Genomic DNA, 21,746 nt, shown 5'->3' on the forward strand with positions numbered 1-21,746 from the left:
TAAAAATATCACATATGTCATGACGGCGGTCCCAGATGACCGACCTGTGCGGATGCCACACGGAGAACCTCTCCCCCGCGAAGGAGACGCAGACTGTCTGTCTGTGGGAGTGGGCGTCCGTCCTTCAGCCAGGTCAAAGAAGGTGGAGGGATACCTGTAGCCTCACACTGGAGCTCCAGCACATTATTAACAACCACAGTTACTTCTGATGTTTCTCCAGAGCCTTCAATGTGTGGAGGATCTGACGAAGGCACAGGTGAATTTAAAATCAAATTTATTTCTCATTAATCAATCAAAAAGGATGTAACAAAGGACTTGGAATTAAAGTCTGTTACCAACCTAAAACTTTCAGATTGAAGTAACGGCTAGCTTGACCAGCAGTGTTGTTAGCCATGCAGGTATAGTGACCTGTATTGTTAATCTGGGCCTGGATAATCTGTAAAGTGGAATTGAGTTTGAGGAAAGAGATGTGGTGGTCAGGGGCTAGAGCCACTTCATCTTTGAACCATGAAATGTCAGGGGCTGGGGTCCCATCAGCGATACACAGCAACGAAGCTAAGTTTCCTCTGACGACAGTCACGTCTTCTGTGCTTCCTGCTCCATCCAAACCAGGAGGAACTAAAGACAGTCATAAAAAAACTCATTGGTTTTTGTTTTATTTGTTGTAACTATGAACTTTCCAACGACATTTACTGATCAGCTCACCATGCACCTGAAGGTTATACTGTCGGTTGTCCACTCCCGCCCTGTTTGATGCAACGCAGGTGTAGCTTCCACCATCAGACACCTGGATTCGTGTGATCCTGACAGATAATAAGTTACAATGTTTCACTGAAAATCCAACTATCAGCTTGTCAATGTAAATTAATTGTCTACTCTCTAAACATCCTTCTGGTTTTTGTGGTTTCATGACTGTAGCGCCAAGAAAAGCTTCCCATGACCATGCAGGTCATACATTTTTCTTGAAGCGACGTACTGACTTTAGACAAAATCTTAAGTGTTACTGAGATTATATTTCATGATAAAGTTGACAATATCTAACTGTTATTTACCCTAATAATTAAAAAAGTGCTAGACCGCCACTTTTACATTTACAAGAAGCAAATGCAACTGCAGGGCAATCCTTTTCAGGTGCCCTGTCCACTGACCTACCGAAGCACCTGTCCAGCAGAAAGAAGTCGTATGTGGGAGGAAACTGGCAGAGGCAGGCCGTTTCTCAGCCAGTGCAGCTGCGGCAGAGGAGACCCAGCAGCAACACACTCTATACTGACAGAACTGTCCAGAACGGTGATCAGATCCTCTGCAGCCTCACTGTTTCCAAGTATCGCAGGAGGCACTGGAGGTCAGTAAAAGGGAAAACTGGTTGTGTCATCATTTAGAAAATCGAACAGATATGTGAATAGTGTGAACTAAAAAATATGAAACCCACCATACACATTCAGATTAAATATCCTGTCCTCCTCTCCAGCAGTGTTGGTTGCCACACAGGTGTATTTTCCGCTGTCTTCAGGGTGAGCTCTGGTCAATACGAGTGTGCTGCCATCTGGACTGACTCTGAGCATAAAGACACCAAACATCTCTTTACAGAACTACACATCCATTGTAACCTTCCGGCAAAGTTGGTATTTAGTCTCCTTCATGGTGAAAATCAAATGCCCCATGCTGGACAAATGATTCTCAATATCTTAATTCAGTCATTATGTGTACAAATTTCATACCAAAGACTTTCTAATACTGTCTTCAATTTTTCATCCAACTTGCTATGAATATGTCTATCCTGTCATAACGACAGAAATGCCAGTTTCTAGTTTTCATTGCTTTTCTCTGGTGGGACGTTTTTCTGTACCTGAATCTATTGTCTCCCATATTGTTGATGGCTTCCCCATCCTTCAGCCACTGGATGAGAGGAGTAGGGGTTCCCTGAACTTGACAGATGAGCTGGGTGCTTTCATTTACCAGGACTCCCATCTCACTGGGCATCTCTGATCCAGAGATACGAGGTGGGACTAGGAGAGAATTACCAGTTAGCTGTAATCCAGGTGATAGCTGTAGAAATGCTTACGCTATCATTAAAAATGGATTTGGATTATACATATAATTACCATACTGTTAAATCTGGTTACAATATGAATCCAGTAGGCACACTGTAGCAACTAGACTGGTTGTCAGTCAAGATGAGCATGTACCTTGTATGGTGAGGTGGTAGCTCTTTTGTGTTTTGCCTTCAATGTTGGAGGCCAAACACGTGTATGTGCCACTATCAGAAAGCTGCAACCTTGCAATCTGTAGTTTACTTCCTCCTGAGAAGATATGCATCTCCAGAGAGTCTGAGTTCTCTAACGGAAACAAGAAGTTAACAGTGTAAAATGTTTTTTTTTCATTGCAAAAAGGACAGAAGCTGACTGGTAAACAGATTCTTCTCTGAAGGAATTTACAGTCATAAATATAATTTGTGAGTTTGCAAATAACATTACAGCTACACCAGGCCTACCAATGGGGTGTCCATTTTTTAACCAAGTGAGACTAGGTGGGGGGATTCCAGTAGCATCACAGGCAAAAGAAATGGGGTTACTGATGGTTTCCACAACACTCTCTTCTGCTGGACCGTCAATACTTGGAAGAACTAAAGAGAAAAAAGATCTCTTAGATATCATTCTGCATAGTGATGTCTTCTTTTCCAAGTACATGTTTTAGACTTGTGAACAAATAATACTTTAGAACAGACTACCATGAATGTTCAAGTGGAAGTTCTTGTCTACTTGTCCAGCAACGTTGGTGGCCATGCACACATACTGTCCTGTATCTGTCACCTTTAAAAAAACATAAAAAAAACAATGTGTTTTCAATTCTGACTGATGTTACTGTTTCTCTGCAACTACTTGTTCATTTTTGGGAAACAAAATAAATTTGGATGAGGATGTAATTTATTGAGGTATCTACAATGGCTCAATGGGTCACACAAAGAGAAATAACTTGCTGTGATCATTGAAATTACTGAACAAACAATTTGGTGTTTCTCACCTCTGAGCCGCTGATCTCAAGGATCCGTCCTTCTGCCTGGATATTTAAGTTGGCCGTTTCTGTCACCACCCTACCGTTCTTGTACCAGGTGATGGTAGGAGGAGGGATGGCATTGGATTCACACTCTAGAGTTACAGATTTACCAACAAGCACGCTAATCACCACGGGGGAGTCCCTGTTACTGCCCCGGATACTGGGAGGAACTGCAAAGTAGAGGTGAAATGAAAATCATTTACTGTATGATGTAAAACAAAGCCGGAAGGTCAAAAGCATGCAGTACAGTACGAACAACATAGGTGTGGACTGACCAAACACGGTGAGATAGATGTGTTTGTAAGCTTCTCCTGCTGCATTCAAGGCCACACAGATGTACTTTCCCCCATCAGACACCTTGGCTTTAAGAATCTGTAAAGTACGACCACCTGAACACACAAATGGAAACAAATATAAATAATGTATAAAAGGAAGTTTCTTTTTCCTTTCCACTGTTGATTTGTGCATGCTCAGTATGTGGGATTGGATCGGAGTCAAGATTTAGTGCAATCTGTTGGTTTTCTTTTACAAGGCTATTCACTAATTGATGTCATTAAATTGTCCAGAGACGTGTGAAGTGGAGCCATGCAATAAAGCTGAATAGAAATGAATTGAAATACGGTTAGAATATAAAGTATTTTAATACCTTTTTTATCATGCTGGTTAAGTATTTAGCATCATAATATTTAAATATATTTAGTGTACAGTTTTACTTGATGTCACCGTTTTCCTGGTGACCCTGAAGGTGCAGACATCAGTTTGCAGTACCTGGCACGATGAGAGCATTACTGTTGGCCTGAATGGGGCCCCTGTCATTCAACCAGCTCAGTGTGGGAGGAGGGAAGCCAGTAGCTTCGCAAGAAAGAGACACAAAGTTGTTCACCACCACTGTCACATTGTCATAGCTCACACCGATAATGGTAGGAGGCACTGCAAGGCAGAAAAGAAACAGCGGGAAATGTAGCAAATATCTTCAAAAAGATTTAGTTTATCAGATGAAAATGACACAATTCTACATAAAAAAGGTAGATGCATCATAAATCTAACAAAAAAAATGGGTTATTCAGTATTCCCTCCAATAACTTACCATGAATGTTGAGATTAAAGTGCTTTTCTGCACTTCCAGCCACATTCTCAGCCACACACACATAACGGCCTGTGTTAGATAGCTGAGCGGTCAACATCTGATGCAGAAAATAGGATATCATAAGCAAGTATACAAAACGTGACTATGGTACCTATTATCTTGGTTAGAAATAAGTCAATGTAATGGGCAAACACTGGAAACACACCAAAAAAAATTAAATTGAACAGAAAACTAAAAAGAAAAAATAATACAGAAAAGATGCCAAACTAACTAATATGTAACATTATCCACGCTGCAATGGACCTTGTCCCCCCAAAATATGAGATTTCTGCTTGATTGTATGGCAACATTTAGGAGTCAGAATTAACAAATGATCTATTTCAGAAATTATAAACACATACATGACCAGTCAAAAGTTTGGACACACTTTAAAGTAATATATGTACTATAACTTAAAATATATATTACTGTATTTAAAAATGTTTTAACCCATTTCTCTCTGTGTTTCCTTGTTTTTACCTTAAGCGTTCGCCCATTGGACAAAATCCTATATGAATCCTTAGAGCTGATTGGCTGGCTGTCCTTAAACCAGGTGATCTTGGGTGAGGGATTCCCATCCACATGACACTCTAGCTGGGTGGTTTTGTTGACCAGGACAGTGACTTCATCAGGCACGTCGCTGTTTGTTCCACGTATGGTTGGAGGTACTGGGGCAGGATAGATATACAACATAAGACTGTGAGAGGTGGCTCTTTTAAAAAGACTTTTTCACAGCATATAAACTGATCGAAAACTCACATAAAACTCTAACATCATACTGAATGGAGTCTTCCCCTGCTTCATTGATGGCCACACAAGTATACCTGCCGGAGTCTTCAATTTGGGCCCTGGGGATCTGTAATACTCGCCCACCTGAGGATTATAACAGCAAGAATTTTTATGTCCCATTTCACTTCTTTCTAGCTGTTCCTTTCATCTGCCTTACCTGGTAAGATCAGGACTTTGGCATTTGAAGTCAGTAATTGTCCATCTTTGTACCAGGTGAGTGTTGGAGGAGGCACAGCATTTGTCTCACAGTACAGAGAGATGGGGTTGTTCAGAATCACATCCCGAGCATCCCCTCCAAAACCAGAAGCTGATATTGTGTCACCAACTCCACCAGGTCTGTTGAAATTCGGGGGAACTGAAAAGAGCAGGACATATTTTAACCACACTTGGAGGAGCTTTGTTTTTGGTTATAAGGTTTGAAACACAGTACAGCACATATTTCTGGATGTATCTCGGAGGATGCAGTGTCAGTAGTCTTTGATGTTAGTCTCTGTTAACCTGGAGCATGAGTCAACCCAGTTCACCTTGTATATTTACATCAAAGTCCTTCTCATCCTCTCCAGCTATATTAGTAGCAATGCAGGTGTAGCGCCCTGTGTCCGACACCTGAGCATGTTTGATCTGAACAATACGGCCATTGGCTGTAATGGATACGTGGTCATCTGTCTGCAGAATCTGTAGAAAATGCGTTTTTGAAGTTATTATGGCATCTCGTTTTGCATCTTACACATATAAACAGGAACATGAAGCCAGGTGTTCTAAATCCATACCTGTCCGTCTTTATACCACTGCAGTGCTGGAGTGGGAAAAGCCTGTGCAACACACTCCAGAGTCAGTGTGCTGTTGATCTTTATCTTGACCTCTTTCGGAGCCAGTCCTTCTCCAGGAATGTCATTCTTATTGATCTGTGGTGGAACTAAAGTCAAAAACATCTAATTTAACATTTAGCTAATGCTCTAGTGTTGATCAATATGTTCTTGTTGTCATCTTAAAGCGATGTTTTTAGGAAAAATCTGATGACTGATACACATTTTCAGGATGCGGGAATCTCACCATAAACCTTGACTTCATAGTGTTTCAGTGTTTCCCCAGCTTCATTTGTAGCCACACAGGTGTACCTTCCAGCATCTTCCTCTTTAGCGTTGAGAATCTGCAGCGTTCGCCCACCTGTAAAAAAAACAACACGGTTCAGAAAAATGCTGCACTATTTGGTCATTTTACGCATGTCTTGCAGTAGAAATCTGATCTCATACCTGGAAGGACTCGGACAGTGCGAGTGGATTCGAACGGAGTGCCGTCTTTGAGCCAGGTGATCAGAGCAGGAGGGTAAGACTGGACTTCACACACCAGAGAGGTGGGGCTGCTCAGGGTTACAGTAACTTCCTCAGGAGAAATATCTGGGCCAGTCCCAGCAATGGTGGGAGATACTGGTGAATGAAAGGGCAGAAACACACGATAAGTAGTTTATGAATTGGACTGCACATCAACTCAGGTTGCTTGTTTGATTTGATAAAACATTAGAAATTGAGAATATGTGTCTTTATACCCAGAACATTGAGGTTAAAATGCCTGCTGCGGTCTCCTGCGCTGTTCGACGCTAGGCAGCTGTACCTGCCAGTGTCTGCAACTTGGCTCTCAGAGATTTGGAGGAAGCGGCCATGAGACAACACTTGGTGGCGCCTGTCAGGCAACAACAGCTGTCCATCCTTTAGCCATTTAATCTCTGGCACGGGGTTACCTGGGAAATCATTTAAAGGAAGTCAAGAGTTGCAAGTACAAAGTTTGTTTACTTTAACTCACATTAAGGACTGATTAAACCCTTTATTATCAGGAAACTTTGTAATTTACCTGATGTTTCACAGGTGAGGGTGATGTTGTGTTTCTCCTTTACTTTGGTGTCCACGACCGTTCCCTCTCCCACAATACTTGGTGGAACTGTTAAACACACCAATCAATGGTTTTCCGTCTTTCGCAGTGCCTGATCAGTGCCTCCTTACAAGTTGCACTCAAACATAAATATCTTAGAGCTGCAAAACTGTTTTTTGTCTGCAAAGCGCCTTAAAAGTGGAAATTTACAAAAAAAAAAATTCAAAGGAATCAGCTAAAAACCACAATAACAGGCATCTACTGCCTCCTTACCAAGGATGTCGAGGTCGAAATTCTTCCTTTCTTCTCCAGCACTGTTAGATACGATGCAAATATACCTCCCAGCATCCTCCACTGCAGCATGCATTAGACGAAGACTGCGTCCACCTAAACATCAAACATGGCGATTAGCGTAATTCATCTGAGCATCTTCACTCTCCCAAGTACAATTAAACACGAAGAAGAATACACAACTTCCTGAGTCCTCTCTGAAAATCAGGACCGATGAGTGAAAATTAAATGAAAGGAAAAATATTTTTTAAACCTTTGAGGAAACATTATAATTTCTATAAGAAGGCAATAGATGTTGGAAGTATAACTTTTGATATCTTTTTGTCTTGCAGTTTACGTAAATAAGCCTCTGACAGCTGACTCTGATATCTCATTTGTGTTGTTTGGAGAGTGGGTAAATAATTGTCCCCAATGTACAACAGTTTGTGTTGCCTTATTTTCCTATCAGCTCCTGGAGCTCCAGCCCAGACCCAGCCTTTTTCACTCTTTAATCTCATAAGGTAAACTGCTCACAGTTAAATGTCCTGTGTGCAGATCTTTTCCTTTATCAAGACATATCCAAGTTGAAAAGCAGTGCAACATTTCATTTCTTAGCTTTCTGCTCAGTCTCTTGTTCTCGGTCTGCTCAGCAGTGCAGCCGGTAGTCTTAGATTTGTTCCTGCAGCCATGTCTTATTGCTACTTATTAAACTGCATTCTTTGTATTCCCTCTGTGTCCTTTAAAACTCTTCAAGTTCATTCATTTTGTCAGCTAGCAATCACACATTTCTCATCAGGGCAGTTGGAAAAAAGTCTGGACTGCCTCCAGTTTTCTCTCCACCTTGCTCCTTTAGTTTGTGGCGGATTTATTGTGTTATTTTCCACTTTAACTAATAATCTGAAAAAAAGATCATTTACAAAAAAACTATTTTATGAGATTTAAACTAATACTGACTTTGCCTTGCAACACTTCATAAGACAGTTCTGAAAAATAATGGACACTATTTGTTTTTATAGCTTTAAGCTCAGACAATCAAATGCAAACTGACCTGAGAGGATGCGCACTGAACCAGTTGCCTTAACTGGCTGACCATCCTTCAGCCAGGAGATGGCAGGAAGAGGGACACCCGAAGCCTCGCAGCTCAGAGCGACAGGGTTCTTCACCACAACACTCACATTCTCTGGAAACTGCACCTGACCAATTATACTGGGTGGGACTGGATGATAAGAAAGACAGTGAAGAAACGGAACAGGAGGATGAGTAAATTGTAATGCTCCAAACTTCAGATGAATAAATAAACACATATAAATAAATCAGCTTAAAAGATCACAAATTCATACCATGCACACTGATGTCATACTTGCTGTCTGCCTGGCCTGCCACATTAACAGCAATGCAGGTGTATCGCCCTGTGTCTGACACTTTAGCATCTTTAATTTGCAGCAATCGCCCTTCGTTCAGGATCTTTGCAACATGATGGCCTGTAATGGGTCGTCCATCCTTCAGCCATGTGATCGCTGGTCGTGGCACACCCTCTGCAACACACTGAAGGGTGACGTCACTCCCTTTTGTCACTGTGACGTCATCAGAGTCCCCGTCAGTGTATCTGATGGAAGGGCGAACTGAAATGGGAAAAATGGGAGAGTTGTGTATCTTTAAAATGACACCAAGACCACAACAAGCTGTGGTAATTTTACAACATATCGTTAACCCTTTATGGGACAAGTGACTATTTTTGATCACTTTGTTTTCTTTCATATTCAGCATAAAACTATTTCTTTTTTTAAATGTAATAACAGATGGGGGTCTTGGTGCATACCAGAAGGACAATTTTAGGTTAAAATTTAAAATTTCAAAGTACTTCATTGATGTATCCTCATTTTTACATACTGTTTGCTTTCAATTATATGAATATAATGTTTACTATATTACATTCCCAAACATTCAGACAAACATTAATTAGTACTACATAAAGAGAATTTCTTGCTAAAACACTGTATAAAGAAGGTTTTCTACCCAGTGTATTTCAAATAACATTGTATGTTTGCAGACTGTTCTCTGATTGTATTCTCCATATTTATATTACACACAACCTTCGATGCCAGAGCAGGATCAAACTGCATTAAAAGGTAGATTTTTAGAGATTTCACCATCCTGCATCTGAGTACATTTCACAGACGGTACAAAGCCCCTTTTTTATGTAAAAAATCAAGCTGCTGAAAATTATTTGATCATTGGATGAACTGATGTGGCATACATACCATAAACTTGCAGGCTGTACTCCTTGGAGGCTGTTCCAGATGCGCTGGAGGCTGTGCAGGTGTAAGATGCTGTATCTGACCTCTCAGCAGTAGAGATCTGCAGCTGGCGGCCTCCTGATATAACCTTGAGCCGCTGGTCCAACTTGAGTTCAGAACCTAAAATATGGAGAAAACTCAGAATAGTGCTTAAACAGACCTCCCACATAGAATCTATACTCTTATTTTGATTTCTTGTCCATTTTTTCACACATTTGCACACATACCATCCTTCCTCCATGTCAAGTTGGGAGGTGGTATGCCACTAGACTCACACACCAGAGTGATGAGACCTCCTTGAATTACCGTCAGAGGTGACACCTCATGTGACCCGCGGATGCTGGGAGAAACTGCAATGACAACAGGCCACCAACAGGTGGCAGTCAAATCACATTCAACCATATTGACAGATTTTGAATCAAATTTTTTTTTATATGAACAGAAGAATTAAAGTTGTGTTACGACAATTAAATAAATAAATAAACTTGTTTAAGAATGTTACTCTTAAGACTTTTTACCATGATATGCTATATAGAATTTATTTTTGACACGAACAATTTAACAGAAAGAGACAGAAAGAAATGTTTAAAAAAAAAAGGTTTTAAGTCAGTTAAAAAAAAAAACTCTGAGTTTTGTTATTACTCCACATAAAAATATCTTAAAGAAATGCATCTCTTCTTTCAAGAAGAAATTGAAAGGTGGAAATAAAAACAAGCTCACCCCAGACATTGAGGTTATAGTTCTTCTCTGTTTTTCCAGCAACATTGATGGCTTCACAGGTATATCTGCCAGCATCTTGCACCTGAGCACTGTCAACCTGCCAATTAAATCCATAAATAAGTCACTCAGTTTAATAATAACAACAACACTGCATTGATTCATGCAATGACACCCAAACCAATGAAGAAACCAGTAGCATAAGTCAAACGATCAATGAGAGCCCTATAAGGTGCATTTCCTTGCTGGTTGTGTAACCTCTGACAAACTTTACCTTAAGTAAACTTCCATCTGCGGAGACAGTGAGACCAGGCTTCCTAAAGAGCTGGCGGCCATCTTTTCTCCACAAAAGTCTCGGTGGAGGGATGGCGTCGCTCTGGCAGTGGAGCTCCACTGGATGTCCAAGCATTACTGTTGCGTTGACCTCCTCCCCCTTGATGTTAGGTGGCACTGTGGCAAACATGAATACAAGTCATTGATAATATTTTGAAGCCTGAGTAAATTCTTTGGGTAAAAATCAGTGTTGACATGAAACATGTAGCCTGTATATTTGAAGCCAGTTCACGTAAAATTAGTCAGTGAAGTCATGCTACTATTTGTTCAGGCAGATCTTCAGATTACCTCATCCATCAGAAGAATAATTTCTTTAGGCACCTGTAGCTATTTAAACAGTAATTCCTTCCGTGTAGTTTGTAAATGAAAGAGGCTTAATCTCCAAGAAGTTAACAAAAGCCAGAAGTTGCTAAGGAGCACTTAAACGGGGAATAACTCAACAACAAGGTGCTGCTGGAATTTTTCACAACATGAATATGACACATATTTGGTCTGGAAATCTTTGAGGCCAAAGCCGAAACGTGTGAGTTTACAGAAGGCAACTATCTGAGAGAAATTAACAGAAAACTGCAAAGCATCAACCTAGGATATCTCCACCCTGTAAATGATCATGTCTGCATTAACACCAGACAGAAGTCCTTGAAAGCATTATCTAGTGCAGGAGGTATTTCATCCAAGCCTCTTTTCATCAGTTTTATATGAGACAGCCACGCTTTTTTGGCAAATCTAACCTGTTGTAGATAATAACTTTAGACTTATATGTCTTGCAATGAAGTTACTGGTCAAGCAAAACCTAAGTCAATGTGAAAGCACAAAAACAGGCACAAGTTCGCCTCTGTTTCTGACTGCAAGTTGGGTTTTTTTTTTTGCTTTTATTTCTTAGTTACTTCAACCGACCTAAATAAACCTTTTTTCATTGTTATTGTGGTGCACAGGTGAAGATACTGCCTGTAAGTACTCCCCATCTGCAACTTTCAGTGCCTTTTCTCAACGTTACTGCACTGCTACTGTCCTTTCCAGTGCGGTGTCGCTCCGCATTGAGCAAATCCAAACAATTGCAATCTGCTTTGTTTACTCTGTACAGCTGAAAAAGCACTACTTCGTTGTTGGCAGGATTTGAACCTGCGCGGGGAGACCCCAATGGATTTCTAGTCCATCGCCTTAACCACTCGGCCACAACAACTATGAACAGCTATGAAGCCTGAACCACTGCTAAGCAAACATTCAGCTCATATGCTGGGCTCATGTCATTCTAATGGTTTCCCTGAGGTGTCAGACATTATCAGTGTCAGACAATCTTTTAAAATGCATTTTGTGCAACATCTTCTTAAAGACTAGATCATAATAGTTGTGAAAATGTTGCTATTGTTTGTTTAAAAAGGTTTCATCTGTGAGCCAGAAGTGTGACCAAGACTGAAAACCTCCCACTCATAATCAAAACATTGAATTTAAACCCACTATAACACACTGACACAGACTAAGATGGACTAAATTAACTAAATTAAGCATGTTTGCATTAAAGGTTTTTCATTTTGTTTTGTTGTTTATTTTATATGTATTTTCCAAGCACAAAAGGGGTTTACAACTTCGATCCATGTTCAGCAGATCAGCATTTAGTGGATGAAATGTCTGCAGGTTCAAGTTTTGTTGTCAATCTATCGAGGAATCTCAGAGGACCTCAGCAGCTTCAATAATAAATTATATTTCTTGTTAAGTTTTCAACTTCAGTCCATCTTCTTTTAACATGTTTTACATTAGTTCAAGAATAGAAGACGAGCAACAGGATCAACGGTGGTTTTAAGATGTATGAATACATGCAGTGATGTTTTATCCATGTGGAATAGATTTCCTCACCATAAACGTTGAGGTTGTACTCTCGTTGCTGTTCTCCTCCAGCGTTTACCACTACACAGGTGTATCTGCCAGCATCACTAACCTGTGCGCTGTTTAGCATCAACACTCTGCCACCGGACAACACCTGAGGGGGACACAGAAACAGACCAGAACACTCTAAAGACATCGCATGCTTCGTTTTGAACCAATATAACGATTTAAGTTTTATTTTTATTGTATACTTAAAATAAATAAAACATTAAAAAAAATTTTTTTTAAAAAAGGTGCAGGCAGAAGCATGAGCTTGTGTAGCACCTACCCATCACCAATGTCACTTAAAACTAAACTTGAAACTTAAAAAAAAAAAAAACTTGATGTGAAAATGCAAAAACAATAGAAAGTTTTTTAGAAAAGAAGAGATCAACAAGTGTTAGTGATCAACGCTTGCTGTTACATTTATCTGAAAATCCAATTTTTAGTCTTGATAAGAGGCAATTTTGCACAAAAAAACATTCCCCTCACAAGTTGATGTGACCACAAACTGATTTATTAAATGGCGAGCAGACAGTCACCTGTATGCCATGTGCAATGCTTGCCACGGGGCTTCCGTCTTTTAGCCATGTGAGACTGGGAATGGGAACGCCGGAGGCTTCACATTCCAACCTGGCAACCTCATTCACCACGACTGTTACTGTTCCACCACGGCTGGAGATGATCGGCGGCACTGTGAGCACAACGGTGAAGAGAATGGACTTCAGACGTGCTGTTTGCATTCCTAGTTGTCATAACTGGATAAACAACGGATTAGCATCATGACTGCAACAGGTTTAAAAAATACAAAAGAAAAAAAGAACACTGACCAAACACTTGTAGGCTATAAAATATTTCTGCAGCTCCAGCCAGGTTGACAGCCACACATTTGTACATTCCAGCATCAGACAGCTGCGCCCGCTCAATCTCCAGCACCTGGCCACGTTTCAGCATCGACACACCAGCTGCACCGGTCAGGGGTCGGCCATCTTTGTACCAAGTGATTGCTGAGGCGTAAAGATAATGAAGATAATTGACCTTTGACAAATAGTTTAGAGACGCAGTAAAATAAAAGCTTTTTGGTGAAATTTTGTACAGTATTTGGATAAAAATGTTGGCTCTTCTCTTCACTGTAATCCAGTTTTGTGTCTTTTGAGTTGTATTGCTGTATCAGCTGTCTAAAGTTAACAGACAAATCTGAAAAGGAATTGGTTTGCAATGAAGCGGGAAGATGCAGACCGGCTGAAAGGTGAGCTGTGGCTTCAGACATTTTTAGGAATGCTTTGCATGAAAAGAGCCGCATCCCTTCTAACTAAACTTTGTGATGAGAAACAACAGCTGTGGAAGTCTATAATACTTATTATCCATAAAATTCCCACCCTTCCCAGAATTGTGAGACAGCAATCTGTGACTGTATAAATTGTTCCACATCTCCTTATCCTTTTGGTTCCAGTGATGCAAACCAATTTTTATGAATTATCTGTTGAGCTCATTTTCTCACACAGTCATACATCCTATGTCACTTTCAAATCACCATCTGCCCTCACCCTGGATTTATTGTGTATCAAATGATTTAATTATTTAATGTTTCTTTCTTTGACATATATTGTTATAGATGTATGTAAATAACTTTCTTAGTAAAATGTTTATAAACAATAAATTTCAAGAACAAAAAGATAATTTAGGAATTAAAGAACGATTGACATGAGGAATACATTTATTTAAATGTTAAAAATTTTTTTTCTACATTTCTATCATTTCATTGTTTATCTCAGCCAAAACTGCACACCCATACAGTCCACACATCTGTAAGAAAAAAGAGTGGGTCAGAGGTGAATTTGCCTGCAGGGAAACAACTGAGATCACTTTTCTGCACTTCCTTTAATGGTTACAGATAAGGACAACTGCAAAGCTATGTCCAGCTCATAGGTCTGAGGAAGCTACGCCCTGCCAGCTGTGTGAATGCACAGCAGAACTGAGGAGAACGTCTCTGAGTTTTCTTACCAGGTAATGGGCTGCCAGAGGCCTTGCACTCAAGCTCAGTGGAAAAGCCTGACAGAATGGTCTGGTTTATAATCTCTCCTGAGAGGGGGATTCTGGGAGGCTCTGAGAGATAAATACAAGTTACACACATCAAGAAGAATTTATGGCATGATATCATTATGAATTTATCTAGTCTCTTGATAACAGACAGAAACATGAATAAAATGTACAAAAGGAGCAAGAAGATGAGCTACAAAAGGGATGTGAGGAGGGTGTGTGTAGTGCAGGTTACCATGGACACTGAGTTGAATATGCTGTTGAGCTTCACCGGCTGCATTAGTGGACAGGCAGGTGTATCTCCCAGAATCCTCCAGTCTAGCCTCGGTGATCTTGAGAGTTCTGCCAGCTGACTGCAGCTACAGGAGTTACATGTGAAAACAAACGCAGGATACAAAAAACATGTTCTAAGTACAGTTTTATTTAGAAATCCAACAATTTTTTAATACATATTGCAGAAAAAAAATCAAAGCATTTGTTGATAATGCTTTTTGTAATGTGTTTATCACAATTTGAGGACTAAACAAATGCATAATAGTCAGAACATAACCTTGCAAACAAGAATATTACATTTTCAGCAACGGACTCGCTGAAATTGAAATCAAAAGGAAAACTGTATTACTTAAACAGATTTTTTTCCCAGGATGCTAAGAATACAATATTTCCTTAAAAATACTCATAAATAGAGACACATCTTTATTTTGTTTGAAGGAAACGCAATCTAACATCAGATTCCTTTCATGAATAATCAAATAAATGACAACAGTGACAATAATAAAGCAAATTTATGTTTCTATCATGTTTATGATGATGCCATACGAATCTTTAGCCCACTTCTAGAAATAAAACGCCAGCAACAATTTTTATTGTAACTCAGAGATAAATATGCGATTCTGCACAATTTTTCTTTTCATGAATTAATGATAGCCAATCAGGAACCAACCTTAAGGTGCTTCTTAGTTGTGTCGATTGGTCGGCCATCTTTGAGCCAGGTAATACTGGGTGGTGGGATGCCACTGGAGATGCACTCCAAACCGATGGACTTGCCAAAAACCACAGAACGCTCGGCAGGCCCAGTCGTGCGGATGGATGGAGGAACTGTACAGGTGAAGAGAATCGACTTATTTTCTTAAAAACGCTTTACAACTATAAATAAAAAAAATAAAAGGAAGAAAAATGTATTTACTAACAGTGGAACACTTTCTGAAGCTTTGATTTAAAGTGAAAGTTGCAGAAATTAAACTTGCAACACATGAAAAAATATTGAGATTATTCTTTTATATTAATCATTTCTTTTTCGTTACCTTGAATGACCACATTAAAGTCCTTCTTATGGTCTCCCGCCTCATTGGTGGCTACGCACTGGAAGCGAGCTGTATCAGAGATCTGAGCGCGGGAAACAAGCAGCTGTCGGCCGCTGGCTGCAATCCGCAAACCTTCGCTCTGCCTGACTGGTTTCCCATCTTTATACCACCTGGCAAGGACATTTTATTTACATTGAGTATGTTCAAGTGTTTATGTTTCTGTATTCATTTCAGTTTCAGTTTATTAATGGAAAAACTCTCGACATGTAACATCTTGTTTATTAGACAGATAATATTACTTGATGACTGGCGCAGGCGTTCCGGTGGCGTCACACTCCAGCTCCAAAAGGCTGTTGATGATAACTATTCTGTCTGTTACATCTTCAGCTCCAACAATGAAAGGAGGAACTAGAAGTGAAAAAATAAAGCTATGAAGAATTTTACATTGAATACAAAGAAGATATCCTGTAGGTCAGGGCTTTTCAAGCCAACGACCCCCAAATGCATACCTAGATGGAGCAGAGGCTGTAATACAGCTTACTGGCATTGTCATTAAGATATGCGAGTTTGGTGACCTTGTTCAACAGCTTGAAGTGCTTATGGAGAAGTAACTTCCATATAGATGTGTGTAATTTATACATGTAAAAGATGTCTAATCTCAGAGTAGCACAACATCTTCTTATCCCTCAGCAACACAGATTCTAGACACATTTGCACTTTTCTTGACTATGCTGACATCTTTTAAGACAAAGTCCATGACATCTGACAATTTACTGACTCCCCGTGTCGCATCCAAATCACAAGTCACATCCTTTGCAAAGCCATTAGTTCCATTTCTAAAGCAGCCACTTAGTGCAACACATTAGGTAAACATTGGTAATTCAATTCTATCTGTCTTCTTGAAGATAAATTCACACAAATCATTGTTTTATATTAAGGCAATTTTTCCTCATTTGCTCGTACTCTTATCAGCTGCTAAGTAAGCAGCAGTTTGCATTTACACTGGCGGTTTAAGGACATTTCTTTTTAGATGAGTAGCAAAACTCTTCATTTTTGGTCATATCAATGCGCATTGCATAAAAATAAACCAGCCTCAGTCATTGACTATTGTGGTCAAAACTGCAGTGTTTTAGATACCTGGGTGAAGTAAATGACATTTCTATTCTTTTTTTTTTTTTGTCTATTTCTTTTACAAGATAGCTTCTTTGTAATTAAATTGGTGCATGTATTCTTGTGTTTACTACCTTAGTCAGCTGGTAACTAAATAGACTCTCGGTCAGTCATGGGGAGCCTGACAGAGTCAGTTAAGTGCAGCCGGGACTGTGACGGTAACAATGGGGTTGGATTGTCCTCATTGTGTGCAGGAGGATTGAATAAAAAGGCCTAGCCTGGTCTAGAGCATTTGACCTTAAGATAATCTGTGTGTCACTGAATTTCTGCAGTTCTGACTAAAGGACAACATTTTCTTCCTCCATTTACCCATCCAATACATAATGTTGGATTTCTGGTAATGTGTATTCAAATTTGTAGGAAAAAAAATGAGAAAAAAATTTTATATTTCTAAAAAATTGTCTAATCCTCCAAAAGTTTCAGATCTTCGCAGGATAACGTTGAGGACTTCTGTTCTAGGTTAAGTCCTGAATGATCTCTACTAGTTTCTGCTAGGTTTACATGCTAGTCAGATAAGCCCAGCCACAGTGAAGTAGCAGATGCCAGTTTCTCATGTGGGATCTACACATGAGATGGAGAGCAGGGTCCGCGGGAAAAAAAAATCGGCAACACACCAGTAATGCATGTTGTCATGGCCGAGTGGTTAAGGCGATGGACTAGAAATCCATTGGGGTCTCCCCGCGCAGGTTCAAATCCTGCTGACAACGATGTGGTGCTTTTACAGCTGTCTTGTTGTTAAGGAATAAACTAAACAAGGCAGGATGCAGTTATTTGAGGTCACAGAGAAGCAGCCACAAAAGAAAGTCAGGTAAATACACCTCTCTAATGGCCAGAAGGATCCCTTAAAAATTAAGAGTGTTTAAAGACCTTCAGCCATACAACTCTATACTATTCAGCAAGAGGTATTATGGACCAAAATAACAACAAACCATTTCTAAACAGCAATACAGAATATACAATACTTTGTACATTCACATTTAATACATTTTGACCCATTCATTTACACACAGTGCAGTGCTGATATCCAGATTGCACTCTGTAGAGAGGCTGGTTTTATACAGCAAAATACAGATATCTCGAGGAATGTAACAACAAAAACAAACATGGCCAGTTTAACTGATTTGTGAGGTCATTTGATGCTTTAAGTGCAGTATCTGTTTCTGCCAAGATCAAGCAGTATTTTGAGGTTACTTACCTAAAACTCTAACATCATATTTGACTTCCTTCTCTCCTGCAATGCTTGTGGCCACGCAGATGTAGCGTCCTGAGTCAGAGGCCATGGCTGACAAGATTTCTATTTTCTTGCCTTGCTCAAGCACACGGACACTTTCCCCATCGCGCACAGGGACTCCATCTTTCAGCCAGGTGAGGGAGGGCGGAGGGTGTCCTTCCGCCTCACACTCCAGGATCAGAGGTTTAGTAAGAACCACTGTCCTCTCAGTGGGCTCATCATCCCCTCCTACTATCGTCGGAGGCACTGTGGGAATGAAATGAAAAGGGAAGAAAAAGGATCAAACTTTGTGGACTGTTCTGCTTGACAGGTAACTCATTAATATCTAATGCTCAAGGCTTTCATCTTCCACTATCTTGTAAAACTGCTTTATGCATAAATTCCTCTGCATCAGATCTCTTTAACTTTCCAAATATGTTCTGTTATATTATCAGCCAAATATTCTCAGCTGACTGAACCCACGTAAAGCCGTAACGTTCCAGTTAAAACAACAAAAGACATCCTTTTAAACTTGGATTTTAGTATAAATTAACTCTGGACTTGGTGCTAAATTTCAGTTTTCAACATTTTTCTTAACACAACTCTGAAGCAGACAAATTTATATGCATGTATTCAGCTTATACGACAACACGCACATCTTGGTCGTTACTGCCTCTTTATTTTTGTTTTTTTGACAAATCAACATCTGCTACTTCATTCTGGCTGAGCATATCTGAGCATTTTTATTAACTCAATGGCAGGATTTTTCTTTTTTAAATGTATACTTGTACTAAGTACTGGTGTCAGGATATACAGGTTGTGATGATACTGAAACTGATGACAGCACTCGCTTCTTCTTAAACTGTGTGCCGACTTTGTCGAGCATGCTCTCATAACCCAGATTTTTAATCAGAATTAGATCCTAAATTGATCAAGCGTTATGAGATATGAGTCTCTTACTGTAGATGTCCAGCTCATAGCTCCTCTCTGCGCTCCCGGCCACACTGGTCACCTTGCAGATGTACTGACCAGCATCAGACGCCTGCACCCGTGGGATCTTCAGATAGTGGCCTCGTTCTACATACTGAGCCTGTCGGTTGGACAGGATGACCTCTCCTTTTCGGTACCAGGTGATGGTGGGAAGTGGCACTCCGCGTGCCTCACACTCCAGTGTTACCATTGTGTCCAGCAGTGCTGTAACCTCTGTGGTTAAATTGCCTCCCTTGATTGAAGGGGGCACTGAAACAACAGGACAGAAATAACAATTATACGACTTTTTGAAACTGAGCCATATCTGTTTCACACACATTCCTTACATAGTTAAGGATTAACTTGAATGCTCACTCACCGTAGACTCTAAGGTTAAAATCTTTGGACTGTTTTCCCGCTGCATTCATGACACTACACTGGTAGCGAGCCTGGTCTCCCAGACGGGCACTTTTTATCTTCAACACCTGACCGCGGTTGGTGACATTCAGATTAGGATCACCAAGAAACACAAGCCTGAAAAACACCAATGAGATGGATGAAAGTCATTGAGAAAAGAAATGAAAGTTTTAATCGAAATCCTTTAAAATGAGATGACGCTTACTTCCTGTCCTTGTACCACTGGATTGTTGGAAACGGTGACCCTTGTACTTTACACTCAAGAGTGATCTCTTGTTTGTGAGTTGCGGAAACATCTTGAGGAGAACCAGAACCTACAATTGTCGGCGGGACTGAAGCAAAAAAGTTGTTTTGTTGGAGGACTTCAGATCTTTAAAGGGGTGCTATGATGGTATTTCAAGTTTTCTGAGCTTTCTATGGTGTTACAGTGTTGAATCCTCATCAGACATGTAAACGGCACTGATTTTTATCACCTAAACGCATGTTTGAGTTTGAGTTTGAGTTCCAGGACTCTCTCCGTTCGGTTTCCATGGCGACAAAAAACATGTCGTTTTAAAGAGTTTTTTCTACTTGGAAATCCTTGTGACGTCCCGGGGGATAAGGTTCGGTGATTGGTTACCTTCTACTGGTTAACAATGGCATGTACAAATACATCAGGCGGGTGGAAAACGTCAGATAAAGTTATTTCAAACGATGGCTGGTGAGTCAGGATGCCTCCTGCATCCTCACCTCCCTGGTGAGGTGTTCCAGGCACTTCCCTCTGGGAGGAGACCCCGGGGAAGACCCAGGACACACTGGAGGGATTATATCTCTCAGCTGGCCTGGGAACGCCTCGGGATCCCCCCCACAGAGTTGGCAAATGTGGCTGGGGAGAGGGAAGTCTGGGCTTCCCTGCTTAGGCTGCTGCCCCCGCGACCCGACCCCGGATAAGCGGCACGAAGATGAAGATGAAGATGAAGAGCTGGTGAGTTTACCAAAGAGAGACATCCTGCTGCATTCGTTGCTGTGGGTTGCTGTTTTCCACTTCGTTTTCAGGGTCTGATTCAGGTTCCAACATGTAGGGCTGTATGCTATGTGTTGACATTGTAGTTTGTTTTTTTTAATTGAGTTCATATTAGCCTAATCCTTCTGTTTATGAGATGTTAGAATGACGGCGAAAGCAGGTGCGGTGCGCGCGCCCGATGTAATGCAGTGGTGGGAGGCGGGGCTTAATGCGGAAGAGTCTCAATCCACTCGTTTTGCCCACAAACTGATCTGACAGCCTACGGAGAGGGTCGGTCTGAAGTAAATAAAGAGATTCGGGACAATAACTCGATCAATCGCAGCCCTTCTGGTCTCAGAAATAAAAATAAATTAGCCTGAAATGCACATCATAGTTCCACTTTAAGTTACAATAAATCAATCAAGTTACTGTACTAGTCTACTGATACTAGTCCACTATACTCTTTCTAATGTTCTCTGACTATTCATGTCTGTGTCAAATCTTACAGGTTAAATTAATCCATTTACATATTTTAAAATAGATCACAACAAAAAGCATTATTCATGTATTTTAGATTAGACCTGCATTTACATCTTTGCATTAAAAATCCTTGCTATATTTACTCACCTAGGACATGCAGGAAAAAGTCTTTTTCAGAGCTGCCTGCAATGTTGATGGCCTTACAGCTGTAGCTGCCTGCATCTGCTGTTTCTGCCTTCAGCAGTCTCAGGGTTTTTCCCATATCAAGGATCTGGATGCTGTTACTGGCAACAACCTGCCAATCACCATAAATACATGACGTCAAATACAACACAACTGAAAGTTTAGGAAATGCTGCCTGACAGTATTCATTGGACAAAACAGTAAAACATTGCAATTTAAACGTCAAAAGCTCCAGTTTATAATCTAAGCAGATTTGAAAAACAGCAGTAGCCCACAGAGGGATTTCTTCAGATGTTGAGAAAAGCCTACAAAACATGAAAAGAGTTCACATGTTTCTCAGCGCCAGAGACATTTACAGGACAAATCATCTTGATTTAGATTACCCATAATTAGCAGATTAGGGTGAATGCTCTGATTTTCCCATCCAAGTCTGGCAGGAGAACTGAATACAGGAGCCAAGACAGCAAAGAGAAGCCAACGAACTGGGATGATACAGCAACGTAGCAGTGCAAATGCTCTCAGTTTATCTTGCTATTATTACAGGATGCTGGACCCAAATCTGGTATTTGTACACGCATGCACACACTCTGGATAAACACTGCTTTAAAGTCTGTTTTGTTGGATGGCACACCCTGCAATCAGAGCTCATTTCGATTTTATGAGTTCTTTCATTAGA

At 40.4% G+C, this 21,746-nt stretch overlaps 1 protein-coding gene across 1 annotated transcript in view; it reads right to left on the reverse strand.

Moving 5' to 3' along the window:
- Window positions 1-21,746, reverse strand: part of hmcn1 (hemicentin 1) — a gene marked incomplete at its 5' end in the record, with an annotated part of 83,138 nt that overhangs the window by 16,467 nt on the left and 44,925 nt on the right. The window contains 42 exons of the mRNA XM_079244567.1: window positions 45-241; window positions 340-618; window positions 706-803; window positions 1,153-1,336; window positions 1,430-1,554; window positions 1,847-2,006; window positions 2,187-2,336; window positions 2,492-2,623; window positions 2,729-2,810; window positions 3,022-3,224; window positions 3,330-3,443; window positions 3,823-3,984; window positions 4,142-4,238; window positions 4,661-4,848; window positions 4,940-5,053; window positions 5,127-5,324; window positions 5,494-5,644; window positions 5,740-5,885; window positions 6,023-6,136; window positions 6,223-6,396; window positions 6,516-6,707; window positions 6,818-6,904; window positions 7,109-7,222; window positions 8,154-8,321; window positions 8,446-8,727; window positions 9,367-9,522; window positions 9,630-9,752; window positions 10,123-10,219; window positions 10,394-10,569; window positions 12,307-12,430; window positions 12,858-13,009; window positions 13,146-13,322; window positions 14,320-14,421; window positions 14,591-14,714; window positions 15,299-15,453; window positions 15,660-15,829; window positions 15,959-16,067; window positions 18,025-18,306; window positions 19,000-19,278; window positions 19,388-19,542; window positions 19,631-19,757; window positions 21,035-21,182. Of these exons, the coding sequence (XP_079100693.1) occupies window positions 45-241; window positions 340-618; window positions 706-803; window positions 1,153-1,336; window positions 1,430-1,554; window positions 1,847-2,006; window positions 2,187-2,336; window positions 2,492-2,623; window positions 2,729-2,810; window positions 3,022-3,224; window positions 3,330-3,443; window positions 3,823-3,984; window positions 4,142-4,238; window positions 4,661-4,848; window positions 4,940-5,053; window positions 5,127-5,324; window positions 5,494-5,644; window positions 5,740-5,885; window positions 6,023-6,136; window positions 6,223-6,396; window positions 6,516-6,707; window positions 6,818-6,904; window positions 7,109-7,222; window positions 8,154-8,321; window positions 8,446-8,727; window positions 9,367-9,522; window positions 9,630-9,752; window positions 10,123-10,219; window positions 10,394-10,569; window positions 12,307-12,430; window positions 12,858-13,009; window positions 13,146-13,322; window positions 14,320-14,421; window positions 14,591-14,714; window positions 15,299-15,453; window positions 15,660-15,829; window positions 15,959-16,067; window positions 18,025-18,306; window positions 19,000-19,278; window positions 19,388-19,542; window positions 19,631-19,757; window positions 21,035-21,182 (6,567 nt within the window). The remainder of the gene's footprint in view (window positions 1-44; window positions 242-339; window positions 619-705; window positions 804-1,152; window positions 1,337-1,429; window positions 1,555-1,846; window positions 2,007-2,186; window positions 2,337-2,491; window positions 2,624-2,728; window positions 2,811-3,021; window positions 3,225-3,329; window positions 3,444-3,822; window positions 3,985-4,141; window positions 4,239-4,660; window positions 4,849-4,939; window positions 5,054-5,126; window positions 5,325-5,493; window positions 5,645-5,739; window positions 5,886-6,022; window positions 6,137-6,222; window positions 6,397-6,515; window positions 6,708-6,817; window positions 6,905-7,108; window positions 7,223-8,153; window positions 8,322-8,445; window positions 8,728-9,366; window positions 9,523-9,629; window positions 9,753-10,122; window positions 10,220-10,393; window positions 10,570-12,306; window positions 12,431-12,857; window positions 13,010-13,145; window positions 13,323-14,319; window positions 14,422-14,590; window positions 14,715-15,298; window positions 15,454-15,659; window positions 15,830-15,958; window positions 16,068-18,024; window positions 18,307-18,999; window positions 19,279-19,387; window positions 19,543-19,630; window positions 19,758-21,034; window positions 21,183-21,746) is intronic.

Source organism: Telmatherina bonti (genome assembly GCF_933228915.1).
Source record: "Telmatherina bonti genome assembly, chromosome: 8".
Lineage (NCBI taxonomy): Eukaryota > Metazoa > Chordata > Actinopteri > Atheriniformes > Telmatherinidae > Telmatherina > Telmatherina bonti.